At 28.9% G+C, this 17,763-nt stretch overlaps 1 protein-coding gene across 2 annotated transcripts; it reads right to left on the bottom strand.

Annotated features, from left to right (window-relative positions):
• Positions 1–58: 58 nt before the first annotated feature.
• LOC111041164 lies at positions 59–17,556 on the bottom strand. Of its 2 annotated transcripts, none has more exons than XM_022325361.1 (4): positions 16,286–17,556; positions 15,793–15,914; positions 15,600–15,729; positions 59–174 (listed from the first exon to the last, which is right to left on the bottom strand). In XM_022325361.1, exons 1-4 carry the CDS (start codon positions 16,860–16,862, stop codon positions 116–118), a joined length of 888 nt encoding a protein of 295 aa, XP_022181053.1. In that variant the 5' UTR covers positions 16,863–17,556; the 3' UTR covers positions 59–115. The 2 variants fall into 2 exon arrangements, with proteins under 2 accessions (XP_022181053.1, XP_022181054.1); XM_022325362.1 differs by lacking the exon at positions 59–174 and adding an exon at positions 14,117–14,411 and having other exon boundaries at positions 16,286–17,533.
• Between the last annotated feature and the right edge of the window lie 207 nt (positions 17,557–17,763).

The following is a 17,763-nucleotide window of genomic DNA, read 5'->3' as shown; positions in this document are numbered from 1 at the left end:
GGTGATGGTGACGTAAGCGATAGGGATGGCTGTTTTTCGGGGATTCAAAAATCGATTTCAATCTGATGCTGGAAGCGGGTGGGTTGCGCTGGCCCGTGTTCCAACCCCCGCCATCTCAACACTTCCAGAACCAGCCACCGTGGCCCTCGTGGACCTTTGGCTGCAATGGCGAACCTAAAAAAACAATTAGCCACTTTATTTGAAAAATAAATAAAAACGTGTTCTATGTAGGCAGATGTTTCCTTGCCGATTCGAATTTACTAGACTACCTGTGTAGTCCACGCATAGTCCTTAAATATTAGTACCGAGATCAAACCACAGGGGTTTCACCGAAACAACCAATTGAACAAATTTTTTCTCGAGTTAAAGAATCTCAGGGATCATTGAGGGCACACTGCACTTTTCATCAGGTTATTGGCTCATTTTTATAACCTATAATACAATTTCATGAATTTTAGTCATAGTGTTTGTGTGACTTTCTTTTGTGTCCAATGCTTTCTGTAAATTGACCACATATACGTACACCATGCAGCATGTAAAAGTTAAATTTAATTTAAATCATGGATAAATTATTTGTAATAATTTGTATTATTAAAATATGTTAAATAGTAATTATAAGCACGGACTTTAGATAAGAAATTCGAATGGGCTCCATTTTCAATAGGAACACGATTAAAGTTTGACTATATAGGTATATATTTAATTATTTTGTGAAATAAGATTATCAAATCATAGAACATTAATTAATAATATTAGCCTCAAGCCAGCTCTATACTATAGATGTGCCGTGGTTCGTGGTCCACACTATACTATAATACTCTAAGGGCTGTTCTTACAATATCCGGTTAAAGTTAACGGCACTTGGCTGGTGGAGTTCTGTGAGTAATAAAATCTGTTGTCTGTCGGTTAGCGTTAACCGACACTTAACCACGGGAATAGTTAAACCCAGACTAAGGGTCCATACTGTATACTACATGATAAGTGATAATAATAATTATTTCACGGAAGTTAATATTAATATACATAATAAATTACCGGTGATTGTGGGTGGGTCATAACTCATACAGTAATAAGTGATATATAGGTATTCAGCAGTGCAAAACTAGAGAAAAAAAAATTAAAGAAAAAAGAAAAAAAAATGTTTTGGCTACTGCACTGCTACAGTCTAAATGGTTGAGTACCCACTAACTACATCGTATGTGCATACAAAGTATGATGATGGCTTAAAACCGCTAACGTTGACAGCCGATGTAAAGAACTCGAATCGCTGCCTTTTATTAACATAATAAATTATAGTAATTGCGATTGAATGTGTACCATTGAAGAATTCGAAAAGGCCATTCCTATATCATTATATTTTACTCGTTGACAATAAGAGTACCAACATGACTGACGTCCACTATAGTATTATATTGTATACCCGTGTGTATTTGTATTAGATTATATGGAATTACAAAAATCTCAGTAAAAAAAATCCCTGGAATAAAAATACGACTTATACTTGCTTTTTTCTAACCCAATACTGCCATACTTATGACCATTGAAAATATTGACTATATTAAACCATAACTATTAGGTTATATGTTATATTGTTACCAATAATATACCTGAATAGGTCCTATAGTAGGAAATTGATGGGATGAAATTGTTAAGCGAAACAAATACTCGGTCTTCTGTAAATTCAAAGTAGGTATGTTCTATTATATATTTCGATAAACTATATTAGCGTAAATAAATGCCTGGCATAACTTTTACAAATAATCATCTAAAAATGTTAAATCTCTATAGTCATCTTTTTTTAAATAACAACAAACAATCATCTAAATCAGCGGCTCTTAAACTGTAGTCAACGGCAGCCTGGGGGACCACAACGGGTTCTATCTAAAAATAAAAATTTTCAATTTTTATGAAAAATTATGTGTAACAAAAATAATTATAAAAGTGTAAGTTTTTATGCACCCACTTAAAATAACTTATAATAAGTTTTAAAAAAGTCGTAAAAAAAAGGTATTCAAAAGAAAATTGGTAGGGGTCAGAGGGCTACAATACCTAAAAGTCTTCCATCGGGGATCAGTACTTGCCAGAAGGTTAAGAACCACTAATCTACATTGTGGATTTTATTAAGTAAAAAAAATTGTTTTTTCTTTTCTTGTTTTATATTATATAAATTAGTAATAAATAATAAGTAATTTATGAATAGCTATAAATACAGTATACGAGGACCCTACTGCAATATCGAAATAAATGTTATTAGATATTGGTAGAAATATTTAAAACATGATTTGACTGAATGCAACTTTAATAAATATAAAAACCACGTCAATTCAAGTAAGCACAGTTAAACTTGCCGAGCTTATATGTCTTATCTAGACAATGAAATCGTAAATGTAGTATATTTCCCTTTTGTTACAGCAATTTTCTATTCACTTATTGAAGTTTTTATAATTAATTTTTCCAAACACACTTTGAAGTGAAAAATACTGAACCAACCCCTCAAAATAATACTATAGCCTACATATTATTTTTACAGATTTCGTGGAATAGCAAAGAAAGAGAAAGCTCTGTCCACGGTGTAACAGTTGGGCGCACGCGTGCGCGCGTCCCCAAAATCTCAGCTCAATTGATTTTCGTTTATTTACACAGAATGGCGTGTACCTATTTATACATTTAAAGGACCCTGGACTTCTGGGAATTTTGTTGTCATGGTTACATCTATACTGAACGCGTCTGATATCACATGTAGATTGTACAATTTGTACAGCGCTATGTTTATTTATGTATATTATAATATTAATATAAATAATATAAATAATACTTATACTAATATTCTTAATTTATTATTATTATTATTATATTATTTTTTTTTACTTTATCCGCGTTATAATGTTACCTAATCAAATACCACCACTCCTTAACATATTAAATTTACCTAATATGAGTATAATTTAATTAAATTGTTTGGATATTAACCCAAAACCCAAAAATGATAAGCGAGTTTGTATCCTAAAGGATACTAGCTACTTTAAAAAAATTGTAATCATAATTTATAGGTATTGATTATAGTAGTCAGTGAATTGCCACTTGAAGAATGAAATATAAAAGCTTCTAATAAAATAAATTTATATTTTTTTTGTATTATTATTGTTATTATTATTATTATTATTCAGGAGAATCCGCGAAAATATAGGCCATTGGGTGTGGAGAGGTACGGTAGGGTGGTTATTCTATAGGTTTAGCAGGTTTTTATGTTGAAAGGATTGTAACACGGGTTTGTGGCAAGGATGTGTTGCTAAAACCCGAGTGGTCAGTGGTCACACATCCAGGAGCTTGCAACGACGGCCCCGGTACACGTACTGCTGCTATTTAATCTATTCTGTGCTACAGCGCCTCAGTGCCTCACCAACCCACTATAAGTTTATTGCAGGATTGCAGATACAAATACAGGTGGCATTCTGCTGAAAATCGACAGGTGGCAATTGACCTAGTTTAATTGCACTTTTAGAATATCTTAAATGATCGTTGAAAAATATATTTATTTAGATGATATAAATGAAAATAATTTGTAAAGATGATTCCCATAGTCAAGTTAAGAATAAAAAAAACAGTAACATTCTTTATTGTATAAGACAAACTAAATGGGAGTATTAGCCCCTTCCAACTAAACATTTTAAATTGCTGTTATGAAGTAACTGAATATTAAGTTTTCAAAGTTTTCTAACGAGAAACAAAAACTGAATGAATATAAATCGAAATAAAAATTCTATGGTTCTAAATGATTACAGCTCAATAACAATTATATTTTAAATATTTTAAAAAATATGTCATGTCTAGAAAATACTAATATAACTATTTTGATGAAATTTTAAAGTCTCTACAGTCATTCCTCTCTGAATTACAACAAAACAACAAGTTGCTTTTGTCAATAATGTATAAGTTTATATATTTTGAGTGAAATATATTCTTGATTTTCACAACATTTTCATTAGATTTTCCAAATTATTTAGAAACGATCTAGTAGAGATAGACGTATATTCGATGGCATTTTTATTTCCTGTGGAAAATCAAATTCAATGTTGGAGATCCAGAAATCTGCAGTGGCGATAGAGAGATATATAAATAAAAGAAATAAGAAAAAAGTAAAATATTAAATGATTTGATTAGATTTAAATTTCAGATTTATTGTAATTTCATGATATTACAAATTAATTTCAGATTGATCATCACAAAAGTCAATAATACATCGGTAAAATAAATTTAAATTAGTCTTAAAGACTATTTATTTAACAAATACCTATGAGAAATTGTTTGTAACTGCACTTTGTGTAAGACTATAGAGTTCATAGTTTTAAATGTAAAATATCTTAGTTTTTTATCATGGCGTGATACTGTAATTTAAATACACAACTCATACTTATGAACTATAGGTACATACAGGGGCGGCTTGTTATAAAAATACTAGGAGCTACTGCTCCTGTCTCGAAAATCGGGAAACAAAATGTTTTAAGTTTAACATGCAGGTTTACTTATAATTCATAACAGGAGATCATTCAAGTAAAAAATAAGTGTATCTATATCATAAATTGTAAAAGTTAATGAAAAATTTAACTAAAGAAGAACCTAAACATATTACATAGGTCCTAGTAAATGTAGTTGGTGGGTGGGTGGGTGGGTTGTTTATAAGCTTGCTCCTTGAGTTATGAAGACTCAAGCCGCCACTGGGTACATAACATTAATTTCAAATTGGTAAAGTAAAATTAGTGAAGATAAAATTAACATAACAAAAACTAATGAAGCGGATATGGGCTTAATAACAGGGTGTTGAATAAGTGTATTGAATATTGTAGGTACATAATATATCCAATACGGACGAGAATTAATTTTAAATATGAAATAATTGTAATTTCTAAGGCTTATTTTTTAAATATTTATCGTAAAAAATATGTAGTTGATTCAAACAATAAACCATTTATCTCGAAGTACCTACAAACAATGGTTATACATATACTATTTTTAATAAATTTATGTAACTAATGTCAAATATATTATCCCTCATGAGTCATGATTCTTAATAATGACATGATTTCCTCAAAAAAGTCACCCGATATCTTGGAGTCCAATTAGACAACAAATTCATGTGGGCCTCTCATATAAAATCTAAGAGAAAATTCCTCAACATTAAACTCCACAAACTTAGACAGTAGACACCTCCTAAAAACAAATCGCCCCCTCAATATCGAACCCTTAATCTACAAACAAATTATCCGCACATCGACGACCTACGGAATTCAGTTATGGGGTACGGCCAAAACATTCAACATTAAAATAATCCAATCATTCTAGTCAATTTGACTTCACCTCATTACAAATGCCCCCTGGTATGTCAGCAAACTCTTCTATGAGGATACATAGGTACGGTCGTGCTGAATAAAATTATCGCATTGATCTATTAAGTTATTGAGTTATGCTATGCTAATTCCATCGAATCCCAAACGGTTAACGTCAAAAAAGATTTTACGAACAGCTAAATTCCTGAACGGCTCCCGTCAAATAAAAATGTACAAACCGTTATAATTGTATAATAGTGAACTCTAAAATAATTATTGAACATTTGCACGCCTGTCTTCCAAAACATCCTTCATAATAACTGCGTTATATTATTACGCTCCTCGTAATGCTGTATAGTATAATATACAGTTCCTGTGAATCATATTTTTAAATTTTAAATTTTTAAGACGGAATACCAAAAATATAGGATATGTTGATAATATCGAAAAAAACCAAAACATTCAACTATAGCTTATTGGAAATATTGACAATATAATGTCGATAATTTGTCGACAACAATTTTTCTTAATTTACAATTATCGGATATGCGTATATGGCACACAATCGTATCAATTTGTGCAGTTTGTTCAGATTTTAGCCTGTTCACGATATTCGCCTTTGTTGGGTGGGTTCATTTGTTTTTATTATTTTTCTAACATGTCTAGTGAAATGCATGAAAAAATTGGTAAAACATTTTTCGATTTCTTTCCATAAAAAACTCGCCGAAAATGTACAACGCGTGGTTGTAAGTCTTATTTTAAACGAAACAGTATTGGCGAAATATACGGTGAACATCTGGAACACAACCACTAACATTTAGATGACAGTGTCATAAGGACGAGAGAGATAAGTAAGAGTTTAGAGCGTAAAGCTCAAGAAAATTTGCACAGCTCGAAAAACTACTCCGACATCAACCTAAACATATTTAACCCTTTCCGCAGTAACTAACATACGTATCTGATTTTTACCGTGTAAGAACTTACATAATATGTACCTTTTCCCGTCGTATAGGAACTAACGTCTATATTTTGTGTACCTGCTACTCTCGTGTAGGAACTTACATTCGCCCGTTTGGAAATTTACCTTTTTGTAAAACGGCAGCAGAATGGGCTACCACCGCTAATTCTTATTAAAATACATCGTTAATAAATGCTTAAAAGGTTAGAATTTAAAATCGAGAATTTTGAAATAAACGTTTTGTGTGGTCGAGTAACTTTTAATATGTTTGATTATTTTTACTTGTTATTCTTACTAGTTGTTTAATTCTCCGAGTTCAAATCTGAAGCACTGTTGAGTGTTCAGAAATGCAAATAAAATACTAAAATAAAAAAACAAAAATACAAGTAAAAAATCATTATGAATTCATGAGTACTACTTTGCAATAAGTAGGATAATAATATATAATAAGAAAAAAGGTAATATATGAAGCAACATGATAAGTAAATACATTCGACTACTTTTGTAATTAATAGATTGTTTATTATATTTCATACATTTTTAATCTTATTAAAGTCTGGAAACAATAAAACGATACACATCAAATGTATAACTCTCAAATTAAATGAATTAAAATAATTGTTGTCTTAAAATAAAAACATTTACAATTAAAAACAATAAAATATAATAAACACATTGTATGATAGATTTTTAATAAAAATACATTCCTACATGCTCAATTCATGTATTGTCATTCCACATATTTTTCAAGATTATGATGGTTTCTGTTGCATAACAATTTATATGAAACAGATCCCTGTTTGTTCAAACCCAACTGTATTGCAATTCCAAAATAGTTTTCTTCGTATTTAACAATAGTATCAATCATCCTTAAAGTAGACAATTGTACGGCTGCATCCGAGTTGGGTCCCAAATTTATAATTGCTACACTAGTTGGGTCCCGAATTATTTTAGGTACTACACTAGTTCGGTCCTGAATTATTTTAGCTACAACACTAGTTCTTGAATATTTGATGGTAAATACTACACTATACTAACATTTTCCTTCCCATTTTAACAGACTGTCTATGATCTATTTAGGCCACAGATATGGTTAAAAATGCTTTTTACAGTTTTTTTTTTTAACCAACTCGTCGAGGTTTAACCGGCATTTATCGCTGTTATAGATAGATTATTATAAGATATGTCAAAAATTATCAGATATTACCGATAACACTGAAATTTTTACACGAATGCTCGAAAACCACTTACGTCTTTTTTTATTACGAATATCCCAATAGACAATAGTCATATTATATACGTATAAATACTTTTCATTTACTTTTCAATTTAATTAAATTGTTTTAATATAATTGTATAATAATTTCAATTATTATAATATTGTTACTAACTATCAATTACTTATACTTTAATATTTAAAAAAAACTGTAAAAAATATTTTTAACCATACCTATGGTCTAAGTAGATCATAGATAGTCTGTTAAAATTAGAATGAAAATGTTAGTATAGTGTAGTAATTACCAAAAAATATTCAGGAACTAGTGGAATACCTATAATAATTCGGGACCCAACTAGTATAGTACCTTTAAAAATTCGGGACCTAACTAGTATAGCACCTATTAAAATCCGGGACCCAACTAGTATAGCACCTTTTAAAATCCGGGACCCAACTAGTAGGTACACTACCTGCGATTAGTGGATTAGCCCCTAGTATTCGGGACCCAACTCAGATGCGCCGAATTGTACATCTTTTTAACATAGGGTATTAATAAGGTGTTCAGACGTTCCGGTGTGCCTGCATTGTCCCGGTGTCTCGAAAATCTTAATTGGGACTTTATTTATTTATCAAATAAATTCTTATTTTTTTTTCGTTGAATTTAATTAAATAATAAAAGTATTGAATATTTTGAAAATCAATTACATTATATTGAAGTACATTACCTCTCATTTACTCATTATTTCCTTTTTTGTTATATTTATATATTAATTAGGTATTACTATGGTTATTATTATTCTCGTTTATTTTGTTATCAGGTTTTTGCCCATTCATTATTCAACTGGTCTATTTATAAGATTAATGAAAGTATTGAAAGTACATAATATTGTATTTTTTTATGAAAAATGTAGGTATTGTTATAGAATAAACTATATGTCCCGAATTCCTAATATTCTAACATTGGTTATACACTATTTGCGGGCTAGTGGACATCATAGTCATGTTACATATCTACATACACTGATATTTTGTAACATAATTATTTATAAGCATAGGCCTTAGACAGCCACTTATGCGCTTAAAATAGTACAAATATGCTTCAAAAATATGCACTTAAATTTTTTTTCACTTAGGTAGGTACCGTAAATTCTAATATGTATTTTATTATAGGACCCCCCCCCCTCAAAAAAAAAAGGTTCAAAACCTGGCTGCATATAAGCATAAGAACCATACATTGCTACAGACCACGAATTAAAATATACTGGATACCCAACGACCTATATGAACACCTATTTTTCTTGGACCCAAACTGACTTGCCAGAACAGCTGTAGCAAACTACACCTAGCGCTTGTTATCATATTAGTGGTAAATTTTATCAAAATAATTTAACTTAAAATCTGTTAATAACACAAATTTAATAAATTATGAATTTAAAAAAATCAAAACATTATATCTTTCTATTATATATAATATTTTTAAATAGTCAATCTAGTAGTATACATTTAATTCCCTTGCAGCGCTAGTATACCTTTACACTTTTGAAAAGTCAGCGTTGTATCGTTGGGTATCCAGTATATTTTAATTCGTGCTACAGACGTAGATAATAGATCTCTTTATTATCTATGGCTACAGACTCATAGCCAAATCGAGAGCTCTGATTGGTTGTATTTAACTGGTGATAACAATTCAAATTGTTCACTGATCAACACTACTATTCACTAGAAACAAACACACTTCAACACTTGAACTTGTAAAAGGAAAGTTAAATAATAAATAAAACCAAGTCATTGTACATACATGATTCTCCCCTGTATAGTAGCAACTAATTTTTATTAAAAACACGTACTGTACTTTATTAGCACAGAATAAATGAAATTTCATTTATTCTGTGGTATAAGTATATTATTTAATGTCACAATAATACAATATATTCATTTCATATATATTATTCAAATTATTGTTATTACTTAGGTATTATTTATAAAATAATTATATTAGGTATGTCAATATTGATATACCTACCGACGGCCACCATTGAATCTATTATAAAATGATGTGAATAAGTAGGTTCATAATAACTACTAATAGGTAAGTTGATTAGATTAAAATAAAATCATAAATTAAGTACTTATCTTGATTGATGATATTCAGTTAATTTTCCATTATAACATATTTTATTTTATTATATCTTTCCGTTGTTCTTCATTATTTACTAACCAGCAATTAATTTAACTAATATCGTATTATTTTATGGTTTAATAAAAATGCAATAGGTACCTATTGACTATTTGAGTTATAATATTTTTGAAACTAAAAGTGCTTTACTTTTCATTCAATGCTATATGCAATTAATAAGTCTTGGCTAGTATTTAAAACAATAACAATAATTGATTTGATCAGATATATCAAATTAACATTGACTGGTTAATACTATTAACTTAATAGTACATGTAGTATATTAATTATTATTTACTTGGGTACATAAATGTAATTTTAAATATATATTGATAATTTTTTTTAAAAGATTTTAAGGTTAATAGATAATTTACATAAATAAAATATTTATTTTTATAAATGATTAAATCATTTTTATAGCTAAACATAGCATAACCTATTTGTCATTATTTCAAAGCAAACCTATATTCTATATTAGGATTTTTCGATCTGCACCTTACACTTAATTTGTAGCAAAACAATAAATATATCAAAAAACAAAAAATTATTGTTCAAAATAGAAATTGGAAAGGAATAACAAATAAAAATAAGTAAGCAAACTGCAATAGTCAATAGGAGTATGCAATCAATATTATATTTTATATTACCTACAGTTTAATACGATCAAACATTCAGATTATACTATTATTCACAATACCATTATTAAAAAACAAATTAAGGACCCAAATTAAGCAGTTTTAATTTGTTTATCGTATTAAAATTAAAATTGTAAAAACTTAATTTTCCTACAGATTGTAGCAAATTTGTACAATATTTCATCTAGAAGAAGTCATTACTCTTTAGATAGGCCTAGTAGTAGTCTCCCAAAGGAAGTTAATTTATTTATTGAGCTCTTTTTTGTTTTGACACTTTAAAACATTGTATTTTTAAATATTTTGTTTTGTAGTATCAGTAACCTAAATGCGAAAAGTCTAATAATATATAATTTGTCATAAAACTGTACAATTTTTAACCATAGTTCAGACTTTTCTATTTTCATATTTTGAAATTAGGTACTTAGTGACACTGACACTATTAATAATAATTTCGGTCTTGCCTAATGTAGCCAATTTGGACTATAGTATTGTACCACGGATTAATCCGTGTATTGTACTGAGTATGTCTATAATCATGACAAATCTTTTAAAACAATTACAAAAATTACAAATTGATATTTTGTAATTTAAGGTTATAATACAATAATAATATAATAAAGTCAGAATGCAAGATAAATAAAAATAATAATAATGAATTCTTAAAAATAAAATTACATTATTAAAACTATACATAGGTATTTTATATTACAACATGGAACATGGGGGTGCTTAAGCCCCCCTAGCACCCCATTGCTTTTGATTTTAATCTGAAGTAACATATATTGATAGAAAATTGTTACTTCACCAAATTAATATTCCATTTAAAAAAATGTATTACTTATTTGATTATTAAATACCATGCAATCTACTTTTAGTAAAATATAGCTTATGGGCATTCTACAAATTTTTTCCAGGATTAATTAATGGTTTTCTTTTATTTCATATAACACGGTAAATAAAAAACACTTCATTGCTCTAAGTTTGATGTACTTTATGTAGGAAAAATTCCAATAGCCTTTTGGTTTTCATTCATGTTATGAATAGCGCATTGTTTTGAAAAGATTAAATTTTATTGAAGTTTGTTTTTTTTTTGCATTTCAGCATAGTTGGATACCGTATGACCAGATTGGTTTCAGTTATGTTTTGTAGACGAGAAATTTGGAATTAGGAGAGGTGTGTTTATTAGAGATAAGAGGTTTGAGGATATGAAAACGATTGTTTGGTGATGGTATTTTTCTCCAATACTGTGGACCCGTGTTAACCTTTTATCTAGATCCAAGGTATTTTAATGTAAGAAAGAATAGAATTGAAGTACCATATAGTTACCTCAGGAGAAGGAGCCAGCTTCAGTGTAAAAGTGGTGTGAATAGCTTGCTATGGATTATTTTAAATCTACATTTGGTATACCAGTTCTCAGTTTTTACTTCTTAAAAATTTTTTTAATTTTTATTTTTTCATTGAATCAGTAGAGGTCAGAAAAATTACCTTTAATATTGTATTCATATAAAATATTGTTTGCTACTTGATCAATTGTTTTAGAATATTTTCTCTTAATACAAATAGGTACTAACATTTGAAGAAGAACTTTCTATGAAAACCAATAAGAATTTTCCAAATTTTTCTCTCAGTTGAATTTATTTATTTGATTTTGAGTAATTCATTAGAATACTATGATAACTGTCTAATTTTTCAACCATTATCTTAACAGATTTTAATGTTTTTAAATCCAGCTTACTGATTGCAGCTTGACTTGCTTGCTTTATAGCATCTTAATAATATACATTATTAAACCAAATTAATAAACAATTCTAAAATCTTTTACATCAATAGAGGATTAGTACTTATTTTATATTTATTGTACGAAAAAACATAAATATGAATATAAAAATAATCCAGTCGCTTCCTAAATAAATTAAGTAATGTAACATAATAATACACGATATGTATATCTGAGGAATTGAGATACAGCTGAACATGAATAATTCAAAATTTAAGAGAAATTATTTCTAACTATCGAGATTCCACTGAATTCATAACTTTACAAGTTTATTTCACTTACTTGGTTACAGACATACCATTTAAATATGCTAACAAAATTTAAATTTAAGTACTTAATACAAAAAAATTATTCTATGAACATTTTTTTGTATAGAAATTAGGTACTGAAGACTTAACAATAGGTACTGTTAAAAAATATATTGCTCGGAAAACATATAATTGAACAAAATACATAAAATTATCAGACATTTTTACAATTAAAATATATTAAGAAATGTAAGGAAAACCTTTAAAAAATGAGTGTAGGGTTCAGTGGACAATAGGACATTGAGTGACATAGTTCAAACATATTATGTGCTACATTATATGTATCAACTATATATCTCTGAAAATATTACATTATAAGTATATGTAGATGCATTCAGAACCTGTAGTTGTACACTACTGGACACAGCATAATATATTTCTAACTTGGTAAGGTGATAATAATTTTTTTTTTAAAACAGAATAGAATTTGTCACTTTAACAGTCTTCTAGAGATCAATTCTTTCAAATTTTAATTTCTCTAAAAAATAATTTTCTGAGAACTTATAATAAAATTAAAAATTTGGGAAAGAATGAAAATATTTTTAAACCAAAATGTATTACATTAAAATCAGGGGAGTTCATTTTCGGGTAAGTTATCATCTGCCCCCCCCCCCCATACTTTCAATACAATTTAATAACCATAAATCATATTTTAAGAATCTCCAACAACTTCTTTTTTTGTTCTTGTAAAATGCTATTTGAACTAAGTAAAATTCTAAAATTAAGCTTATATCTACAATTAATAAAGTACCAAATAAAAAATTATAAAAAAAACTTCTACAATATTATACTTAAATTAAATATTACCTACATTTGAATACATAAATTATAAATCACCTAAGCATTATGATTATATTTATAATAATTTTCAATGTTTCATCATATAGTTTTTGTTGATTATATTATTAAAAAATAAATGACAATACTTTATAATATTTATCATTATAATATCACCTATTATCAAACTAAGTTAAAAACCTTACATCATTGACATTACCTGCGTTGCTAGTGTTGCTACGTTGGTTATTTTATGATATTTTAATTTTGAAATTGCATAATAATAAAATTACATTATCATAAAAATCCAATGTAGCAGTACCGATAATATTTTTTTTCTTAAAATTTGATAATAGGCAAATTCATTCTGATATTAAAAGTACAAGGCTGAGGATATTGCAAATGGACAGTTTTTAAGGCTAGATTTTTAGTTTTCAAAACAAGCAATTTTTAAATTGTATGGATGCGGGTCGTGTAAATGTGTGAGTAGTAAGTGGTCATTAGTGAGTGACAATATTTAAATAAAAAATAGGAGCTCTATCATGTACAAGTCACCGCCTCAGTGCCGTGCACATGCACTATAAACAATGTGTGCCCATTTGCATGTACTTTTGTCAATCCTACCAATGAACCTGATAGCGAGATGTAAATTCTGAAAACTGATTTAAATTTGTAAATATGTATACTTGAGAAAAATCAGGCCACATAGTATGATATTTAATTTAATTTTTAAATAGTCAACATCAAAAATTTCATACATTTTAAATATTCAAACAAAATGTATAATAATTAAAGAACAAAATTTAAAAAAAAAAGTGGTCTGATCAATCTCAAGTATACATATTAAAGAATTTAAATCAGTTTTCAGAAGTCTCATCGCGTGAACAAGCCCATAAGATTGACAAAAGATTAGTACATTTTAGTTGAAATAATTGTCCGTTTGCAGTCCTCTTAATATATAACACATGGTTGGTTCCACTAAACATTAATTTACAATGATGCACGTGGGTTAGAGAGAGGAGACAAATGGTGCACTAAAATTATCTTAAATCTAACAGAAACTAATATATTTTGGCACTTGCAATGGATTTATCTGAAATAAATAATTCTAAGTAATATTGTAGTTTACATCTGATTTAATTTAGGGTTTAAAATTATTTTCTTAATTGTTTATGTTGCAACTGTAACTTCCAGTAAAAACTTCACAACCCAGATGTTCCAGGATCCATCAAAGTTCCATCTAAATTGAATCAAGATAATATATAAACAGTGTAGATAATTGTAATGCTCTGAGCAGTAAATCAGATAATACATGATTCATAAAAAATATAATTATACAAATAAAAAGTGTGATTTAATTACCTTCCTAACAAAGGTCAGATAATACAAAAACAAATGGTTAATAATTAAAATATATATGAATACTCTTATTGTTCATACTTGAGTACATAAGTTAGCATAACAAGCAAGATTCGGATCGTATAGCAATTGCATACTTTTTTTATTTATTGTACAATATAGTAATGTGAAAAAAAACCGCTTTTATAAATAACTTAATTATTTAATGTTATATAAATAAATAATAACAGTATTATACATTTTAAATGCTGTACTTTTATTTAATTTTAACTGTTCTATATTTGGCTGAAGTAGATCACTAATTTAACATAGATTTATTTCAAATAGTCTATATGCCCTGTCCAGCAAGAAAACGTGTCGATTCTGAGCACGCCCCTAAGACTTGATCTAACCCTGGATGTTGCATGAGGATGAGCAAAAGATCCGATTTTTGTTAGAAAAAAGCATATTTTATTCTCTCGCTGAACAGAGTATATGATTGATTTATATCTCACTACTTTTGCATATATAAAAATAATTTAGGCCTTCGGTTACATAACAAAACTAGTTTTAAACGCAATATTTAAAATATATAACAAAATAACTAAATTAAGTATTAATAAAGTAACACTTAATTTTATAACTGTAAATATATTTAAACCCATTACCTATTTTACCTATTACTTTATAATTTAATTATATAGGTACTTATAAGTTTAAAGTACAATTGTCTCAACTTAATGGCCCAGGGCACATGGATTGGGTATTATTAATCAATATTGCATTTGTTCTATTATGTAACACAATTAATAATAATAGATTATTTAATGTGAAATATATAACATGATTAACTATAACTATTTAAATGGTATGTCTGCATTTTATAACTTGGTATTATGTTAAGTCAATTATTGACTAACATGTTTAACCAACGCAATATTAATGTATCAACGGTTGTCAAAAAAAAAATGACATTTTTTTAAAAACATTTTAAATAACAATATGTTGTTATTTAAAATAGTTTAAGCCGTTAAGTGGAAAATATATTTTTTACATATTTCTAAAGTAAGACAAAGTTAATTTGGCATACCTGTATTTTTATTATCCCCTTTTTGTATTAAGGCTCTTTGTTCCTCAATTAATTGTCTCCACTCCTCTGTTTGAGGTAATTCAAAGTCCTTATCTTCAGAAAAAACCTTATCCACAGGTTCTATTGCGTCCTATGATAAAATAAAAGTAGTGAATATAAATAAATATACAATTGTTATCTTTACCACACTTACAGCTTGCTTCAAATCATACAAATATTCAAGATAAGTCCAAATTGTGTTAATAGGTATATCAAGGTTGAGGACTTTTTTAAGGCGCGTTTTAATAATATACACATCCATATGCTTATGCACTCCTAAAATGCAAATATATCATTCTAATTATTTCATCGAAAGTATTAACACATACTAATCAAAATTAGTAATACCTATAGTTAGCAGTTTGTAACTTACCCATAAAAGGTTGAAATATAAAACAAAACAATTAGTCACACATTGTATTATTCCAACAGGTCTAATAAGCTCTTTTAAGATTATTACTCTGATTATTATGACTAAAAATTATTTATAAAACATTAAAACGAGATTTTTATTTTTTTGGTTTCATAACTTAATATTACTCAATATATTTAATTAAGAAAATAATAGCTGTTAAATTTATTTCTGCTGTCTAGGTATTTACTTAACGTCATTACATGCCATAGATACGATAATTTGTAAAACTAACCGTAAGGGCTGATCCCAGCCATAGCCATTAATATTGCCAATTGACCTTGTGCGGTCCATTGAAACTGTATTATATCTTTTCCGCTCACTGGATCACATCTTACAGCACCATATTTCATAATTGTACCAATACCAGGTGGTTGGTTCAGTATTTGAGTTTCCAAACCATCATCTGTCGTTGCACTAGTTCCAGGTTGATTTTTTCGAGATTCAGTTTCAAAACCACGATTTGTCGTTTCACTAGTTCCATCATCCGTGTTTTTTTGTGTAGTTGCCCGTTTCTGCATTCGAAGACTTTTATCTGCCGTTTCACTAGTTTCGGATTGATTTTTTTGTGGTTTAGTTTCTAAACCACGATTTGTCGTTTCACTAGTTCCATCATCCGTGTTTTTTTGTGTAGTTGCCCGTTTCTGCATTCGAAGACTTCTATCTGTCGTTTCACTTGTTTCAGATTGATTTTTTTGTGTTCTAGTTTCTAAACCACGATTTGTCGTTTTACTAGTTCTTTCATCCGTGTTACGTTGTGCAGCTGCCTCTTTCCGATTACGAAGATTTTTTCTTCGACCAGTACGACCCATTGCTTCAGTGTTGCTGTACTGCTGTCAAATACCCAAATGACGCAATGTCAAGATGGAGTTTAAACACCGTTTACTTTAGAACTTAAACTGTCCTACCGACTTCAAAGCAATCTACGTAGTACAATCGTGGTAGTTAAGTGGTTGCAGGTATTAAGCAAACCTAACCTAAAACCATACAGCGTACTATGTTCCTTATTTTCAGTTAAAAAAGATGGCGAATTGTCAGTGGACGATATAGACGGCGGGATGGTGGTGGCTAATAAATGGTTACCAAAATGTTTGTTCCATGCTACTCCACCCACTTTCAGTATAAAATATTTCGGTCTCGAGCGCCAACAATAATTCAACATACGATAAAAAAGTAAATCGTGTCGAATTTGTTTATAGACCTTACATATTCCAATAGTGAACACTTGCTAATCAACAATATTACATTTCGTAATATTGTTTTAATAAATTAATAATTACTTGATCGAAATGAATAGAATATTGTTATGGTTATTTATTCATACCTAGATGGCGTGAATGTGGCTCACCCGTCCGGGGAAACAATGACCTGCGGTGTAGTTACACTGCACTGGCGCAAGAGATGTGGCACACTCGTCGTCGGAAATTGATTTGCTTTGTAAGATTGTAAACAATCCAGCGCCACAGTCGTGGTGAGAGCTGAGTAAATAAAATATTGCGGCGGCACGAAAGTGTATATTATCTCGAGCAGGTGTTGCCCATTTAAACAGTGTACATTTTGGTGTTTTTTTTTCGACCCGACATGACTAATTATCTACTGAATCAATTCACACCCAATAAATTGGCTAAATTAGAAGATTTTCGCAGATAATTCATTCTCTGCAAAAATCATCGAAATCGTGACGTTAGAAATCAAGTTATTAAAGGAAACGTG

Source organism: Myzus persicae, unplaced genomic scaffold, assembly GCF_001856785.1.
Source record: "Myzus persicae strain clone G006 unplaced genomic scaffold, MPER_G0061.0, whole genome shotgun sequence".
Taxonomy (NCBI): domain Eukaryota; kingdom Metazoa; phylum Arthropoda; class Insecta; order Hemiptera; family Aphididae; genus Myzus; species Myzus persicae.
The sequence above is the reverse complement of the archived record's forward strand: the minus strand, read 5'-3'. Positions and strand labels throughout refer to the sequence as shown.